General features: G+C 29.1%; 2 protein-coding genes across 2 annotated transcripts in view; both read left to right on the top strand.

Moving 5' to 3' along the window:
• The first annotated feature begins 201 nt into the window (after window positions 1–201).
• LOC139086326 (coiled-coil domain-containing protein 12) lies at window positions 202–960 on the top strand. The gene is made up of 2 exons (XM_070634743.1): window positions 202–509; window positions 565–960. Exons 1-2 carry the CDS (start codon window positions 364–366, stop codon window positions 914–916), a joined length of 498 nt encoding a protein of 165 aa, XP_070490844.1. The 5' UTR covers window positions 202–363; the 3' UTR covers window positions 917–960.
• An 827-nt stretch (window positions 961–1,787) lies between these two features.
• The window catches only part of slo (calcium-activated potassium channel slo), a 70,702-nt gene continuing 56,259 nt past the window's right edge, over window positions 1,788–16,230 (top strand). The window contains exons 1-6 of the mRNA XM_070635213.1: window positions 1,788–2,095; window positions 3,814–4,510; window positions 12,388–12,546; window positions 13,212–13,323; window positions 13,426–13,577; window positions 14,628–14,795. Of these exons, the coding sequence (XP_070491314.1) occupies window positions 4,199–4,510; window positions 12,388–12,546; window positions 13,212–13,323; window positions 13,426–13,577; window positions 14,628–14,795 (903 nt within the window). The 5' untranslated portion in view covers window positions 1,788–2,095; window positions 3,814–4,198. The remainder of the gene's footprint in view (window positions 2,096–3,813; window positions 4,511–12,387; window positions 12,547–13,211; window positions 13,324–13,425; window positions 13,578–14,627; window positions 14,796–16,230) is intronic.

The following is a 16,230-nucleotide window of genomic DNA, read 5'->3' as shown; positions in this document are numbered from 1 at the left end:
AAGGTTCAAAACCATATAATTTCTATTACAAAGTTCAAAACCATACAAATGAATTTTCCAGCATATTACTGTTAATTGAAAGAAAATCAAGCATTTCATTCATTTTAATATCTAAATTGCTATGGATATACCCAAAATGCTTAGCTTGACACATTGTTATATGAAATTGTGCAACAAATTAGCACAAACTTTAAGTACTAAAATTAACGGTTAAAATATTTTTAAAATCCTGGCATTCCGTCAAATAGCAACTTTTAGCACGAAGGACACAAGTTTTGGTATTTTTGTTTACATCTTCTAAATTAAAGAATATTTCTAATTATTTCATAATAATACACCATAAAAAAGTGAATTAAACCATAAATGACAATGTCTAAGCAAGTAGGTAATCTGGAAGATGAAGCACTTAAGCGTAAGGAAAGGCTGAAGAATTTAAAGAGGAAATTTGACGATTCAAAAAATGAGGATAAACAAAATACAGAAGAGAATGCAAAAATCGAGATTCCAAAGTAAGTTTTATTAATTAAACTTCATGTCTATATCTAATACAATTTATTTATTCAGGCCAGTATTCCGGAATTACAAGAATGACGATGAAAACGCGATGATCACTGAAACTATTAATATTGTTGAAATCACAGAAGTTCCAGGAGTCAAAGAACAATTAGAGGAAATGAAAACTCCACTACAAATCACAGACATCGATGTAACAAACTTAGCTCCTCGAAAAGTGGACTTTGATCTAAAAAGAGCTATCGCGAAGAAACTTCACAGACTCGAAATCCGCACTCAAAAGGCGATCAGTGAGTTAATTAGGGAGAGGCTCAAAAATCAGAATGAAGAAAATGATCTGGCGATGAACGTCAATGTTGGAGCTCAGGAAACACAAGCCGCAAAGGATGTTGATTCAGATTAATTTATAAATTTGTAATAAACTTAACGTATTTTTGAAATTTTAAATTGTAGAAGCTTTTGAATTTTGAATTTTCAGCCGTTAAATTTATGCTACGTTGAGATAAGTTATTGAATAATTAATTAGGAAGATGTTTATCTTATAGATGGAAAATGTTGTTGATAAGGATGAATTAATGTGGATTTTTGGAAGTAAATAATTATATTAAATTTTAAAATAGTAATAATAATCGCAGTAATCAAAGTAATTTCGAAAAGTTAATTAAAAAGTGAAAATTTTATCAAAACGTTAAAATCGCGAAAAAAGTAAAAATAATAAGCATTAAGGAATGGAATACAGGAAGGAATAAAAGCTTTTCTTATCAGAAGAGAGCTTTTCAGTTGTTCTTCCCATGAAAGCTTTTTGAGCATAAAATTTTTGTATCATATAAAAACATAATTAAAATTCAAGCAGTTATAAAGTGAATAATTGTCTATAACTAATAAAATCTCAAAGTTAAAGTAATTCCATTGTTAAGTGATATCAAAGTTTAGTTAGAAAAAGTTAAGAAAAGTACAAAAAAATTAATCAAAAAAATATTAAATGTAGCACCCAACATACGTTTCTCATAAAAAAGCTCACTGTGCGCAAACTCTAGTAATAAAACATAAAACTATATGTATATTGATTCTCGCTCGGTAACTTCCACAAAAAAAAGAATTTTTTCTTCTCAGCGACACTCAGAATCGCTTTGAACTTCGTGAAAATCGGACTGTTTTTCTCGTTTTCCCATCATTTTTCTCTTGGAAAAAATGGAGTACAGTTAAAATAATTTAAGTTAAAAAAAAGTTGCATAAAATAAACATTTTGTAAAATAATTTATACTTATTGGAATTATTTTTGACCTTGAAAACGCAATTAAAGTGCTTTAATATCAATTAGATTATCGTTAAATGCTGAAAATCGCATAAGAAAAAAAAAGTTCGAAAAAAAAAATTTTTTTTTTGTGAAAAAAGAAAAAAAAAAAAAAGAAAAAAAAAGTTTATGGTTGTGTTTGTGACCTACGATAGAAGAGTTTTGCTATCAAAAAAAGAAAATTCGGTCAAAAAAATATATTAGGGCAGGATATATACACACAATATTTTTCTTCCTGAATATTGAACTCTTTTTTTTTTCTCTTCTTTTCCATCGATTTCCTGCGATGTAAGGACCTTAATTCTATTATTTAATAATATTCATAATTATGTAGTGTGTGCGCGGGGAGGCGACAAATTAGATTTTCACAATTTTTCTTTCTTTTTTATTTTTCACATTTTAAAACCAAGACGCTATAATTAAATTAAACAATTGCAAGTTTGTCGTCTATGTGCAATGTGAGGCACTTGACAAAAATAAAAAAAAAAGAAAAAATAAATTAAAAGAATGTAGCAAATGTGACTATTTTTAAAATCCCTTTTTGTAATGATGATAATATATGTATAATATCCACTATATAGCATTATATTGCTTGCTGTGACAAAATTTCTTTCTTTTTTTATTTCTTTCTTTTTCACACAAGCTTGAAAAAAAAAATCTTTTTTTTTTTGAGAAGAAAGGAAAATTTTATGTGAGAGAAAATTCTCTGGGAAAATTCATTATTTTTTTCATTTTCCATTTTCTCATCTCATGTTTTTTTTTCTCCTCATGAAAAAAAAGATGATACAAGATTATTTTAACGAGAACGCGGCTTGAAAGTGCATTTTTATGACTTGGAATTTTTAATATTTTGTGATAAAAATTTGTGAAAAAATGATGAATTTTTGAGGTTATCTTGAATGATTATTGAAAAGTGAGACTTCCTGCGTTATTTTTTCTACAAAAATCAAACTTAAATTTGAAAATATTAATTAAATTATAAAAATTGAATACATTTTGATGTTTTTCGACATTCTGACTCAAACATTAGAGTTTCTGGAATATCCATAATTAGTGTGAGCCACTTCATGTCAAACTAAAAGCAAAACAATCATTTTATCGAATTTACTAAGAATTCAATTGAATTTCCAAAAAAATTGTATGAAATTCTAAACTTCAAAAGAAAAAGCTTCGAATTATCATCAAACAGTGGATCACAAAAAGTATTTCACGAAATACAAAGTTGTTGTAGACATACAGTTACAAAAATAGAATGACATACAAGAAAATGTAGTAATAAAATAGAATTCATTTGAACTCTGAACTTAATTTCAAGTCTTTGAAATGGTTGCCAACATTTAGTTTTCCTTCGTCTGAAATGTAAAGCAATAAACCATTATAAATAATTTTTCAAATGTTCCATAAATTAGCAAATCGGCACATATAAAACCTTTAATTATTTAGATTATTGAGATCCAGAGCTGTGCTAGGGTGATTCGTGGCTAGTAAATGTTTAACGAAACACGATGCGTGTCAGACCTCTGCATCCAGTAAACCTACAGTTTAAAGTGAAATCTGAACCAACTATTTGATAATTTTATTGCCTCCAGCCTACAAAGGAAGAGTATGCGATGCGTTTCCACAAAATTTGATTCGAAAAAAGACAAACTAACAATTTCCCCTGCTGAGTCATGAACCCACGATCACAGGATGTAATAATTAAGTATCGGAATGGTTTATCATTCCGTTTACGAGCCACTTCGAATCACAGAAAATTTAGAAAAATTGGCAAGAGTCAATAAAACTTGAAAACAAAACAGTCACTATATAATATTTCTCCGAAGTGATAATTCAGCCATAGACTGTCAATTTGACCCTATCGACTTAACCTCACAGGAAAATGCACTTTAAAAGCTTCTCACCGTTCTCAATTTGTTACACACAGAAAGAAAATAAAAAGGATTAAATTTTGTAAAATTATTTCTCTTCTCTTTTATCATGTGGTCATAAACATCATCATTTAACAGTGATAAGAGTTGTGCACAGAGTTATATGGGTGAATGGATTTAGAAGATGAAAGATAAGAGAAAGACCTACATAATAATTATATTTTGAATAAATGTTTATATAGTGCAATCAATGTGAAGTTATTCATTTAAAATTCATAAAAGGAAAAAAGGAAAAAAATAAGAAAAAAATTTGAATATTATTAAAAAATAAATGTTAATCCATTAAAAAATGTTGCACAGTTTGTATCGGAGGAGCTAACACGAGTAAACAAGCAGCATAGCATTAAAAAATTAAATAATAAAAAAAAAAAAAAAACATCCATCGACAATGTCAAATGATTAATAAAAGTGATAGACATAAAATAAGAAAATATCCCCATTATATTGCCGATGTTTATAGGGGATGTCGGGTTGTGAAGAAGAATTAGCAACAACAGAAGCACCTTTTGATGATTGCCTTCAAGTCCGAAAATGGTGGTGTTTTCTATTATCAAGTATATTTACATTTCTTGCCGGGCTTCTTATTGTTCTTTTGTGGCGAGCTTTTGCGTTCATTTGTTGCCGTAAAGAACCAGAACTCTCACCAAATGATCCGAAACAGAAGGAGCTCAAAGCCAATCGTGGCAAACAGGAGTTTGAGGGGACTTTTATGACAGAAGCCAAGGACTGGGCTGGAGAACTTATATCAGGACAAACAACCACTGGCCGTATTTTGGTAAGTTCTTATGTCATTTTTTTTTTGAATATATTATTGGACTTTAGTACTTTGGGACTGAACATTATAGCCTCCAATTGTCATGTATAACAAGGCGTTTTCGTAATTTCCAATTTCAATTTAATTAAACGGATTAATTCACAAAAAATAAGAACCAAACGCATTAAATGTTCAGGCACAGAAAAAAAAGGCCATAAAGAAATTTATGCATATTATTCAGCAATGCAATTGCGTGCTATTATGATTCTGCACATGACATGATTTTTAATAAGCTTTAGGAATATTATGAAAGGAAACGTGTGATATATTCATGACTCGTGCAAGTCATCATTAACTTCTAAAAAGAATTGTATCATGCCGAGCTTATCGATTTTTTTTTCCTTTATTCCCACCACTCTCCACACCACAGTCACAATTTTGTAGTTAATGAGTCGAATAAGTTATATTGCTTTTTTTTAACTATCAATTGCGTATTTTAAGCTTCTTTTGATGTTCATTAAGGGTATAAGGGTATGATAAATGTTTGATCGTTGCTTATCGTGGATGATTAGACTTTAATTTTGCTCTAGTTTTGTTAAACTTGTTCATTTATCATTGTTTTAATGAAGAATGAGCTTAATTTTTGGTAATTTAGGGAACATTTTGTTCATTAATGACGTAAATATGTTTTGGATGCAGCTTGAGTTCTTGAATGTACTTCGACGCTTAGATTAGTCACTGCCAGTCCAGAGTTATATGAAATTATGGACTAAATTTGACAATCCCTAGAAATTTGTTTTTCTAAAACAAAATTCCATTCTCCAATCAAGATTATGCAACTGATAAATCTCTAAGCTAACAAAGAACTAGATCTGTCCAGAGTGAAACAGTATTCAAGTTCTGATTGCAGTCTGTTATCCTCAACTGTATTAATAACCTCAATTCTATGTGAATTAGAGCATCAATTTAGATTCTTTTGATCAGTTCCATACCCTTAATCTCAGTAGACGTCGATGTCGTCATGCACATTACCTCTCATTCATCATTTTTCTTTTCATTCCAAAATTACCCTAATTTCCTCTACTAAGCAACACTTCCATTACACCGCAACACAATAAGCTATTCAGAATTAAAACGAGAAAAGGAAATATTGTCAACTAGCAGCTCCACTTATAAATCTACATACCCTAGCCCACCACAATTTTAATTACCATACATTTCCTCCTTCTTTCCTTCACTTTTCCTTTTTGTATGGACATGCAAAGGCTTTGATTTCAATCTAAATCATTTCATTATGATGCATAAACATGTGATACAACTTATTTTACTGGCATTGACCTCAAAACTCCTTTTTCTTACCCCCACACAAAGATCTAAAGAATTATGAAAGCTAATGAAAATGAAACCATCCCTTTTTTGAGGCATTGATGATTGTATACATTATCTATCATGCATAAAGCTGACACTTTCTGGTATCTGAATATAAATGACTTTAGTTGTTGCTTTCATATCTGTCCCATTTATCCATCAACGTTGAATGACTTATTTTTGTCATATTGTGTCAATACTTGCAATTGATTTCTTCATCAAACTTAATGCTTATCTTCTCGTTTATTGATTTTTTATTTTGTTCTCCCTTATTTTGTTCCATATTTTTTTGTGAACATTTATCATTGAAAATTATACAAAATGTGTCAATTGTCACGAGCCTGATATTGAAAGAAAAAGTTTAGCTTTTGATTTTATAATTTTTTCATGAACTATTATATATTTTGGATATAACACGGAAACGATTTTATTGTGCATTTAGTGATTGGGCTTAGACGTGAATTATAGTTGGCATAATTTATATTTTGGAACTTTTACTATCTGCCAGACAGTTTGATAGCTGAATAATATTTATTTGGAAGATTCGGAGCTTTTCTTTGTTATGCAATCGTGTATGGTTGGTTATTAGTGATGTCCTTATGGAAATTGGTAATTTTAGATCAATTAACAGTGTAATATGCTAATTTACTGCTGAAACTTTCAAGATAAATACGGAAAATTAATATTCAATGTTTATTCTTCGGAGTTCAAAAACAAACTGAACTTTTACATGAAAAAGGGTCTTCAACTATGCAAAATAAATATTATTCAATTCTCAAATGAACGTTATAACCAATTTGGTACGATGCAGTCATTTCAGTACATTTTTGCATGATTTCCATCTGAAATTGTGTATTCTGCTTACTAATGAACAGTCACGTCCGAACTATTACCCATCATTACTAATCGATTCACTTAAAATATTCCCCAACTGAAGTGTCTCAATAAATAATCTTAATATTCATATATTTTCTCATTACACTTGCTGTTGGTAATTACTTCGATAGAAACTAGTTGTTCAATCATTTGCATAAATTGTTACTGTTATGATACTTATTACTTAAGAGCGCGACATTGATAATTTATTCGACTCTTTACTCAAGACTGTACATAAAGGCTTACTGTTTGCTAATGGGCAATATCTATTCAAACATGTGTTTTGAATATAAAGTGGAACATTAATTTTCTTTCTTTTTTTTTTGCGATTTTAATGTTAAGTTCAAGTGGAAGACGAGAGGTCGTAAAAAATTGTTATTTTTAATGTATTTAAATGCATTTTGTGGGAGGGTAGGAATTCGTTGGCTATTTGGTTGTATTTCGATAGAATTGTCTTTTATTTTGGTGTTTGTCATCTGTTCTCTGGGTATTGGGTTGGGTGTTTAGAGGACTATCCTTAAATTTTGGTCAACTGTTGCAATGCTTGTCAATTGTTGTCATCAAAGCTTCGGTTTCATCAACGTTTCTACAAATTTAATAAAATTTCCTGTTTTTACTGTTTTGGAACTGTATCAAAATGCATTAAAAATCAGTAACTTACCCTTAAAGGCAAAATCATGCTTTCAAGGACTTGCTCTACTTGATCGTTGCTCTCACCTTGCTCTGCTCTTGAGATACATTTCCATATAATCCATCCCATCCCTGAATCATCCCCAACCCTCCCGTTTAAACAAGACAGTATAAAAGTAATAAGGAAATTCACTCCAATTACTTCCTTAAAACATATTCTATTCCCAAATTAAATCCACCAATAAAGTCAACATTAAACCCAATGTTGGCAAATAAGAGGTTATGTCGTTAAGCTCGAAAAATTTTGAATGTTTCGAGTTCGATTTTTTTGTATGCTAATGTAAACAATAAAATTTGTAAAATATTGTAAAATTTCAATCAAAAATTTTCAAACAAATATACATAAATACATTATTTTCTAGCTTTAGTTAGCTAGATTAGCATATAATAAAGCATTTACAATGCTTCTGTACTAACAAATTTCATCTAAAAGTAGAAAATTTTGCAAATCAATTTTTTACAAATTTTAGCACTTTTCTTTCGTGGTGTTAGTGTTTACAAAACATTCAAATTTTTGACCGTTAAAAACTTGCTGGATACTTAAATAAACTGTGTCCAGTGTCTACACAACTAGTACAATTAATAACAAAACACTGGTTAACCATTTTTAATGATTTATATGAAAAATTACAGCTGTAAACTAAGAAAGTGAACAAAGATTTTGTAACGGTTTTAAAATATTCGAATAATTGGTACTCCTAATTTAGGAGTCCGAAAAATTGGTACTCCTAATTTAGGAGTTCGAAAAATTGGTACTCCTAAAATTTCTGTTTGCCAGCATTGGCATTAAACCAAACCTAAAGCATCAGCCTCTTTAAAAATTTATCTGCCAATAAATTAAAATGTCCCAGCGGACAGATAAAACAATAGACAATTTATTTACCATCCTCGCCTTTTTTTTCGGCTAGCAATTTATTTTTTATTTATTCCACCGATATCTGCAACGTAGCACACTCATTTCATAAAGTTGGCTCATATGTTCATACATAGTAAATTGTACAAGTACATCTGTCGATATATAAACATATGTTTATGCTTATGTCTTATAAACTAATAAGTTCATGTGAATATGTCTTGATCTACTTGAACTACTTGCATCTTATGTAGCACATAACAACAACTACACTTGATTCGGAAAAATCGATGTTTTCCTTTCCAAAACAAAATAAATACTAATATGAAACTGAATGCGATGAAAAATTCGTTAAAAAGCATAATACGATGATGTTGAAAATTAACATATATGCTAAGCTGCTTAGAGTTTAGTCATTTCATCAGCTGTTCATCTTTTTTTTTCACATTGCATACATAAAACACAAAAAACTTGGATAGAATTCAAAAATGTACATATACGAGGATTTAATGTCATGAGCTATGATTTATGCATCACTATATGATATTTTTCTATCGAGCTATTGTTACCGCCGCACAAGTGTGCTTATAGAAACAAATAAGCTAATTTTTTTTTCCTTTAAATTAGAGAGGCATTTGCAGTGTGCGGTTCAGAGTGTGTCTTATATAGTGAATTTGTAATTTTATATCAAGATTGTATAAGTTCTTGATTTTGAAGATGCTTGAAAAATATATACAATAGATAAACGGCGCCATCGTATAAATTGTGTATGATATTTGCAGGATGAGTGAGTGGGATTTAAGTTTGAAGAGGAAATGGCTGGCATTTTTGGGTTGTGAAGTAGTTTGAAGTTTGTGGTTTGTAGACAAGTTTATGTCTGCGTCATAAGATGCGATATTTGATATTAAGATGCAAAAAATTATGCAGAATAATAAGTTAAAATTTGATAAAATACGTTTAAAGAATAAAACTCAAAATTCAAAATTTGAAGAAGCAGAAAAAGATGCAAAATACATAGAAGCACAAGAAAGATGCAAAACTAAATACAAATGATGCAAAAATTAACACAAAGCAGCTAAATTATTTTCAAAATGAATCAAAAGAAGCAAAAATAGATGCAAAACTTAAAGTTAGATGGGAAAAAGATGAAAAATTGAATCAAAAGAAGTAAAAAAGCTAAAAGAATCAAAATGATGCAAAATTAAATCGAAATTTGATGCATCATAATAATTCAAATTAAAAAAGATAAATTAAAAAAGACAAATTCGCTTCAAAAGATGCAAAAAGCAAAATCAAAAAGCTTTTATGCAAATAACAACACCAAACCTGCATTCAGAAAAAAAAAATTTAACCCCAAAACAGAAACAAAACTGATGCAAAAAAATAAAGTTTGCCATACGATCCGTTTGATAGAAATAAATTAGCTCCCGACTCTGTTGACAAACTCACCCGAAAAAAAAAAGTTTCTTGTTGAATTTTTAAAAAGCATCAACACCCATAAACTACAACCAAACAATGCCATTCAGGATAAGGAAAAATTTATGTAAATCTGTCACCAAATTTCTGAGAAATAAGAAGGGTGTCGTACAACATAGCAACAAGTGCTAGAATGACAAATATTAATCAATCCTGACCTATGCATGTCGAAAAATCTAAGCCCATGTAAGGTTGAATCCACAAAACACATGAAAAATGCGCTGATATTAAGTTTTAAGGATAACAAAATGTTTTCAACTTTATGCTTCGCATTTGATATGTCTGAGCTGCATAACGATTTGCATAAATTCTAAAATTGATATGATTTATGGCCAACAGCAATTTTAATTTGCTATTCATTTCTATACAGTTTTCGCGGCTATAAAATGCTCTTTCATGAACACTCTGATATTGATTTGAACAAATTTTTGTTTGCCATTGTTGATTCAAGTCCTTTAATCCATTTTCAAAAACTTTTTCACTGTCTTCAGTCTGATCGATTTATTTGTTATTTTTTTTCCTATACGATTATAATGAGTACATTGACTTTTTCAATATTATTCACACAAAAAAGAGTTAAGCACAACAAGCAGTTTTGTTGGATTTCATCCAATATTTTTTTACACTTTTTATTCATAAAATATGAAAATTGAGTCTAATTCATAGATAGATAAATGGCATTAAATTGCACACACTTCATTGAAACAAATCTGTTGATATGTTTTAGATTAATTCACGTCATTATAATTTGATTTTTTATAAACAATAATCGTTTTAGAAGACAGTTTTTGAGGGGGCAAATATGTAATTGAATGTGCAACAGAGAGATTATCTTTCATACTCGACGGCAATTGCCATTTCAGCTGATTTATTTTATTAGATAAAAAAATATGAAATTCCGCTCACGATTCAGCTGTAAATGATCTTTTATTTAAAATTATGACACTCATTTTATTAATCTTTATTTCATCGTATGGGAAAATTTATTTATTTTGTATCAATATACTTCAGTCAATAATAATATAAAAAATTTGAAATGTTTCCTAAGACAGCGAAGATATTCATCACTATAATATCGTAAAAAATATTGAATCAGGGGTTGGGAAATGCTTATGACATCGTGTGGAATTATTTTATAAGCTACTGAATTGATATTGAGTCGTTTACTTATGGAATTTAGTGTTTTGAGGAGGATAAAGGGATTTTAGATATACGATCGATATAAGAATCTGTAAGAAACATTCAATTTGACTTGGTTTAGATAGAATAGGATTTTTTATCAAATATAATAATTTTGTTGGATCTTAAAGCCAATTCTTTAATTCAATTTCTTAATTGTTCTTCTTTACTATTTGCATCTATTTTGTATTACTGAATTTAACTTGATTTGTCAATAGATTCTGTCCAAAAGTTCTTTGGCCATTCATAAACAATAAACAACCAAGATTTCGATCTTAGATTGATAATTACTTAATTATCTAGCACTGATTCAGCACTTTATTTGTAATTGTATGCTTATAGCTCAATTAAACGTCTGCCATACGAATCATATTTATTCACAATGATGTTTATTCTTCGAAGTTCAAATACAGACTGATTATTTACTTTATTAAACAAAGGGGTTTTCAACTATGTTAGTAAAATGTATAAAATTTGAATTATAAATGATCGTTATAACTTATTTGTTGTTTTGAGAAAGAAATTAAATAATAAAATATTGTGAAATTCTAGAATTCTTAACTAACTCTATTAAACGAAATTGATACTTACATGTGAAAACTACGAAGACAGCAATCTAGAAACTCCAAACAATCTACAAAATGGCAGCTACCCAGTAACTGCCAACAGCAAACATGAAAAATTACAATAATTACTATAAAAATTACAGTTGGCAGTTCCAGTATGATAATAATGACAGTGATATTTTTTCCAACAAAATTAAGATGACAGTGCTATTTTGCAGTAAATTGTTGCTACTTCTTAAATACACCGAAACCAAATTCTCCCCAACCCTGAGTCGACAGTAAAAAAAAACAGAAAGAAAATACTTGAAATGGAAAATGTAGAGCATAGAAATAAAGCATATATATCAAAAAGGGAGCTTTTTTTTATCCATCCAACATGAATGAAGTATGAAAACATTGAATGATGAAAATCGAAAATATTTCAATTGTGTCATTGTGTGTGGAAAGTAAAGACACACAAAAAGAAAAATAAAAACCGAGAATGATGAGCATTGCGCATGTCATGAGAATCAGAAAAAAGCATGTTTTATTATAAACTTTTTTTTTATTGTATTTATACACAAAATGAGCTACCACGTTATATTGTTCAGGCTTTAAAGATTTACATATGAAAATTTCTATCAATTTCCATGCTGCTGCACATTATAAACTAAATTGTGGCAGCTTGAAGTAATTTTATTAATGCAAAATAATATATTTTATTATGATTGCGTGAGGGGAAATTGTGAAAATGCACTTGACATGGAATCTTAAATATTCACGTCCTTTATTTTTAAAAATGAGCAATTTCCATGCTTAATAATAGAGAATGTGTATGCATACATAATGAATTTTTAATAAGCTTTTATTACGATTATTTCACTTTTCCTTTTTTTTATGTCTCTTTTCAGGTGGTTCTTGTTTTTATTCTTAGTATCGCATCACTCATCATTTACTTTATCGATGCAACACATGAAAAAGTGGAACGTTGTCAAAAATGGAGCGACAATACTACACAACAAATCGATCTTGCATTCAATATATTTTTTATGGTGTACTTTTTTATACGAGTAAGTTAAAATTAGACATTTTGCTTCTATTGGGTTTGGTGGATGTTATGTAACTTGGAATTTAGGGATATCTTATTTTATTCGATTATAAGAAACGATTGCTTGCTGCATTGTTGGGGATATTTGGGTATATTAAGCAATATAGGACTTAAGAGTTAATCCTTTACTATGCTTTCTCAGCCTGAATGGATCTCCACTCAAATTAAATAGAATTCGGAGGTATTTAGGGTTCTAGATGCTTTAATCACAACAGATCCTCAAGCCGAGATCGAGATATCATCAATTTCTCAAGATATCATCAATTTTGAGAACTTTTACCGAGCTTTAACATTCATATGAGCTAAAACCTACATCCAAATAGAATAGGCTACGATCTAAGAGCTGAACGTTTAGTTATGGTGCTTGCCATGGCAAACAGTCTCGCATCTGTTCCAGTCCATTGAATTTTCCACTTGGGACAATCCATACTAGAGCTCGGATTTAATTAACAATGCTCCAATCAAGTCTAATGGACTTCAAACCAACTTTATGCCAATTTAGAGATCTACTCCATAGCGTTACGTAACATCCACACACCACCCCAACCTATTTTGAACACTTTATTCCGTACGTGCTGTTTTATAATAGAAAACTTACTACCTTTTTTGTCTTACATCCATTTTCAGTTCATAGCAGCATCTGATAAATTCTGGTTTATGTTAGAAATGTACAGTTTTGTCGACTATTTCACAATACCCCCGTCCTTTGTGTCGATATATTTAGACCGCACGTGGATTGGTGAGTACATAAATATGTTGACATTTACGATAATATACATTTAGTATTTTTTGGGGACTGATTTTTAATTAACTCCAATATTTTCCTTCTCATTTATAATAGGTCTTCGATTCCTTCGAGCACTACGACTTATGACCGTTCCGGATATCTTACAATATCTTAATATACTTAAAACATCAAGCTCTATTCGTTTAGCGCAATTAGTATCAATTTTTATATCCGTTTGGTTAACAGCCGCTGGAATTATTCACTTGGTAAGCATATGAACAGTCACGTATGAAAATAGATTTGCAGAGGATAAATGACCTTTTGCGGACTCTCCATTTACATGTCCGTCTATCAATCTATTCGTCAGTATTTTCTTGGCAAATGTTTTGCATAAAGCCAAGATTGAAAGTTGTTTACATCTCACAATATGTAGAGTATGACCTCAGCACTCGAGATTGAGGGGTTTTCCAATCGATCATTTTGTTGCCAACAATTTTTTGTTCTGTGATGAAATATATGCGGAAATTGCTTAACTAAGATTTTAAGCAGTGCATAGATAATTTTGTTGCCAAAGCTTTGGATTCTTGGCTGTATTTAATTAGGTCGGTTACATGGCATGATGATTGACACCATTGATGATTGGTTTTGTATTGTCTTGGCACAATTTAGCTGCTAAATTTTAAAGAAAAGCCTAAAATCAACTCAGATTTAGTAAAGAAATGTCGAGTAAAGTTGACTCGATACTATGCAAAATTTAAGTTTAATTTCAAGCTTTACCATGAAGATCTAGATTTAAGACTAAGGAATAGCTAGATAAAAATTGTCTACGGCTGCAAATTTCCTTCTGAAAACTCACAAATTTGGGAATGCCATGATTCAAACTTTGACAATTTTAACTTCAAGTTTCTTATCGATTATTTCAATAAAATTTTTGAATGTTTTGAGTTGCAACTTCACAAACCTAGACTCACACACATCCAGAAGGTGCGTCGAATGTCAAAATTTCTTAGCTTAACGTCTCTGGATGCCAAAAGTGAATGACCACTTTATTAAGAATTTTTTCGTTATATTTAAATAAGTTTTATGCCAAACCGAAAATGCTTAGTCTATATGATAATAGCCCGACGTCTACCCTATATATAAAATTGACTGCAACAGTTGTATTATTTCCAATAATTCACATTAATTTTGATTTGGATGATTACATTTTTGTCCTATCCAGAACAATCCACAGAAATAAAATTGAAATTAATTTTTCAAACCTTTTTTTCTTCTCTTTTTCATAATCAATTCAACCCTAAATACAAAAATTATAGCTTGAAAATTCTGGCGATCCATTGGAATTTAACAATCCTCATCAATTGTCATATTGGACATGTGTTTATTTTCTCATCGTAACGATGTCAACTGTGGGTTATGGTGACGTATTTTGTGAGACAGTTCTTGGCAGAACATTTTTGGTATTCTTCTTACTCGTCGGTTTGGTGAGTACATGAATGATTTCATTCTCCTTTTATTCTCTTTACTTTTCTTCTTCCTTAACTTATTTTATTTACTTTTTGTAACTCCTTGACGTAACTTGAGTTTTAAAATATATATAAAAAAATGATATGTAATTAAAAATTGTTAATGGAAGAAATTTAATTAATTGAAAATTTAATACAGAGACGAAAAAACAAAATAATAATAATAATTTTTATGGGAATTTAAGAAATTTTTTTGAAAAAAAAAGATATAAAATAATGTTAATGATAATGTAATCGTAGATGATAATTATTGAAACAGAAAAGAAAGTTTAAATGTGAACAAAAAATTGCATTCTTCTTAAAGGATAATGAATCTTGAGTTCATTCGTCAGAAATATAAAATATAAACTTTATTTTTGGATAAAAATTTATACATTTTAATTTAAACTAGCACAATGGCGAATGAGGAAATTTAAATTAATTCTAATCAGGGGTGTGAAACTTTGAATTCATTTTTGATAATTTCTGAATTTTTTAGACCAATTTTTGATTTATTTTGAATTTTTTGGTCAATTTTGAACGAATTTAATTCAATTTTGATATTTTTTGAACAGTTGTGAACAAATATGATCAATTTTGAACTTTTTTGAACAAATTTAATCATTTTTGATCTTTTTTTGAACAAATTTGAACAACATTGATCAATGTAAAACAATTTTGTGCAAATTATATTAATTTAGAGTCAATTTCTGATCAAAATAAATCAAATTCTTGATTAGTTGCACACCCTCGATTCTAATACACATAAACAAAAAGTATGGAAGAAAAAAAAACATGACATTCATATTTTTATAGCAATTATACATGATCATAATTAATATAATATATTTATGATGCTTCTGCATAGCTTTTTGTCCTTGATGAACTATAATTTAATTTCTTTTGTATAAGATAAGTAGAATAATATGATTTTTATTAACAAATTTTTTAAATATATTGATAAAAGTGAAAAAAAAAATCATTATTTTTATGAGGAGCTTTGTGCTAAAGTTGCGCTCTTAAGCTTTAATTTTAAATGTATTGGCAAAATAAGATTAATTGTAATGCAAGACAAAATTTATTTTTGAAAAAAAAAACTTATTCAGCAGCAAAATTAAAAAAAAAAACTTTATTTTTTTCTTTTCTTCTTTATTTATTTAATTAATTTTTATTGTATCCAATTTTTTATTTATAATTGAAGCTGATAATGTGATAGAAACAAAAAAAAATCCAATTAATTGTGTTATAGGACTTTTTATTTCCTTTATTATTTCACCTTACCCTAGATATTTATTTAATGATAGACAAGAGGAAAAAAAAGAATTAAATAATAATGAAATTGTATCTGTATGTATGTCTACATTACCTCATATTTGTGTAATCTCTTTTTTTATACTTTTTTTTTATTTTGTCA

Source organism: Chironomus tepperi, unplaced genomic scaffold (genome assembly GCF_022539635.2).
Source record: "Chironomus tepperi strain 1889 unplaced genomic scaffold, CSIRO-AGI_Ctep_v1 contig_85, whole genome shotgun sequence".
NCBI classification, from domain to species: domain Eukaryota; kingdom Metazoa; phylum Arthropoda; class Insecta; order Diptera; family Chironomidae; genus Chironomus; species Chironomus tepperi.
The sequence above is the reverse complement of the archived record's forward strand: the minus strand, read 5'-3'. Positions and strand labels throughout refer to the sequence as shown.

What these genes read in the sequence shown, in the direction of transcription:
- LOC139086326 (XM_070634743.1), top strand. Translation starts at nt 364, where the DNA reads ATGACAATGTCTAAGCAAGTAGGTAATCTGGAAGATGAAGCACTTAAG. An exon ending in GCAAAAATCGAGATTCCAAA is followed by an intron (nt 510 to 564) that starts GTAAGTTTTATT and finishes TTATTTATTCAG; the next exon opens with GCCAGTATTCCGGAATTACA.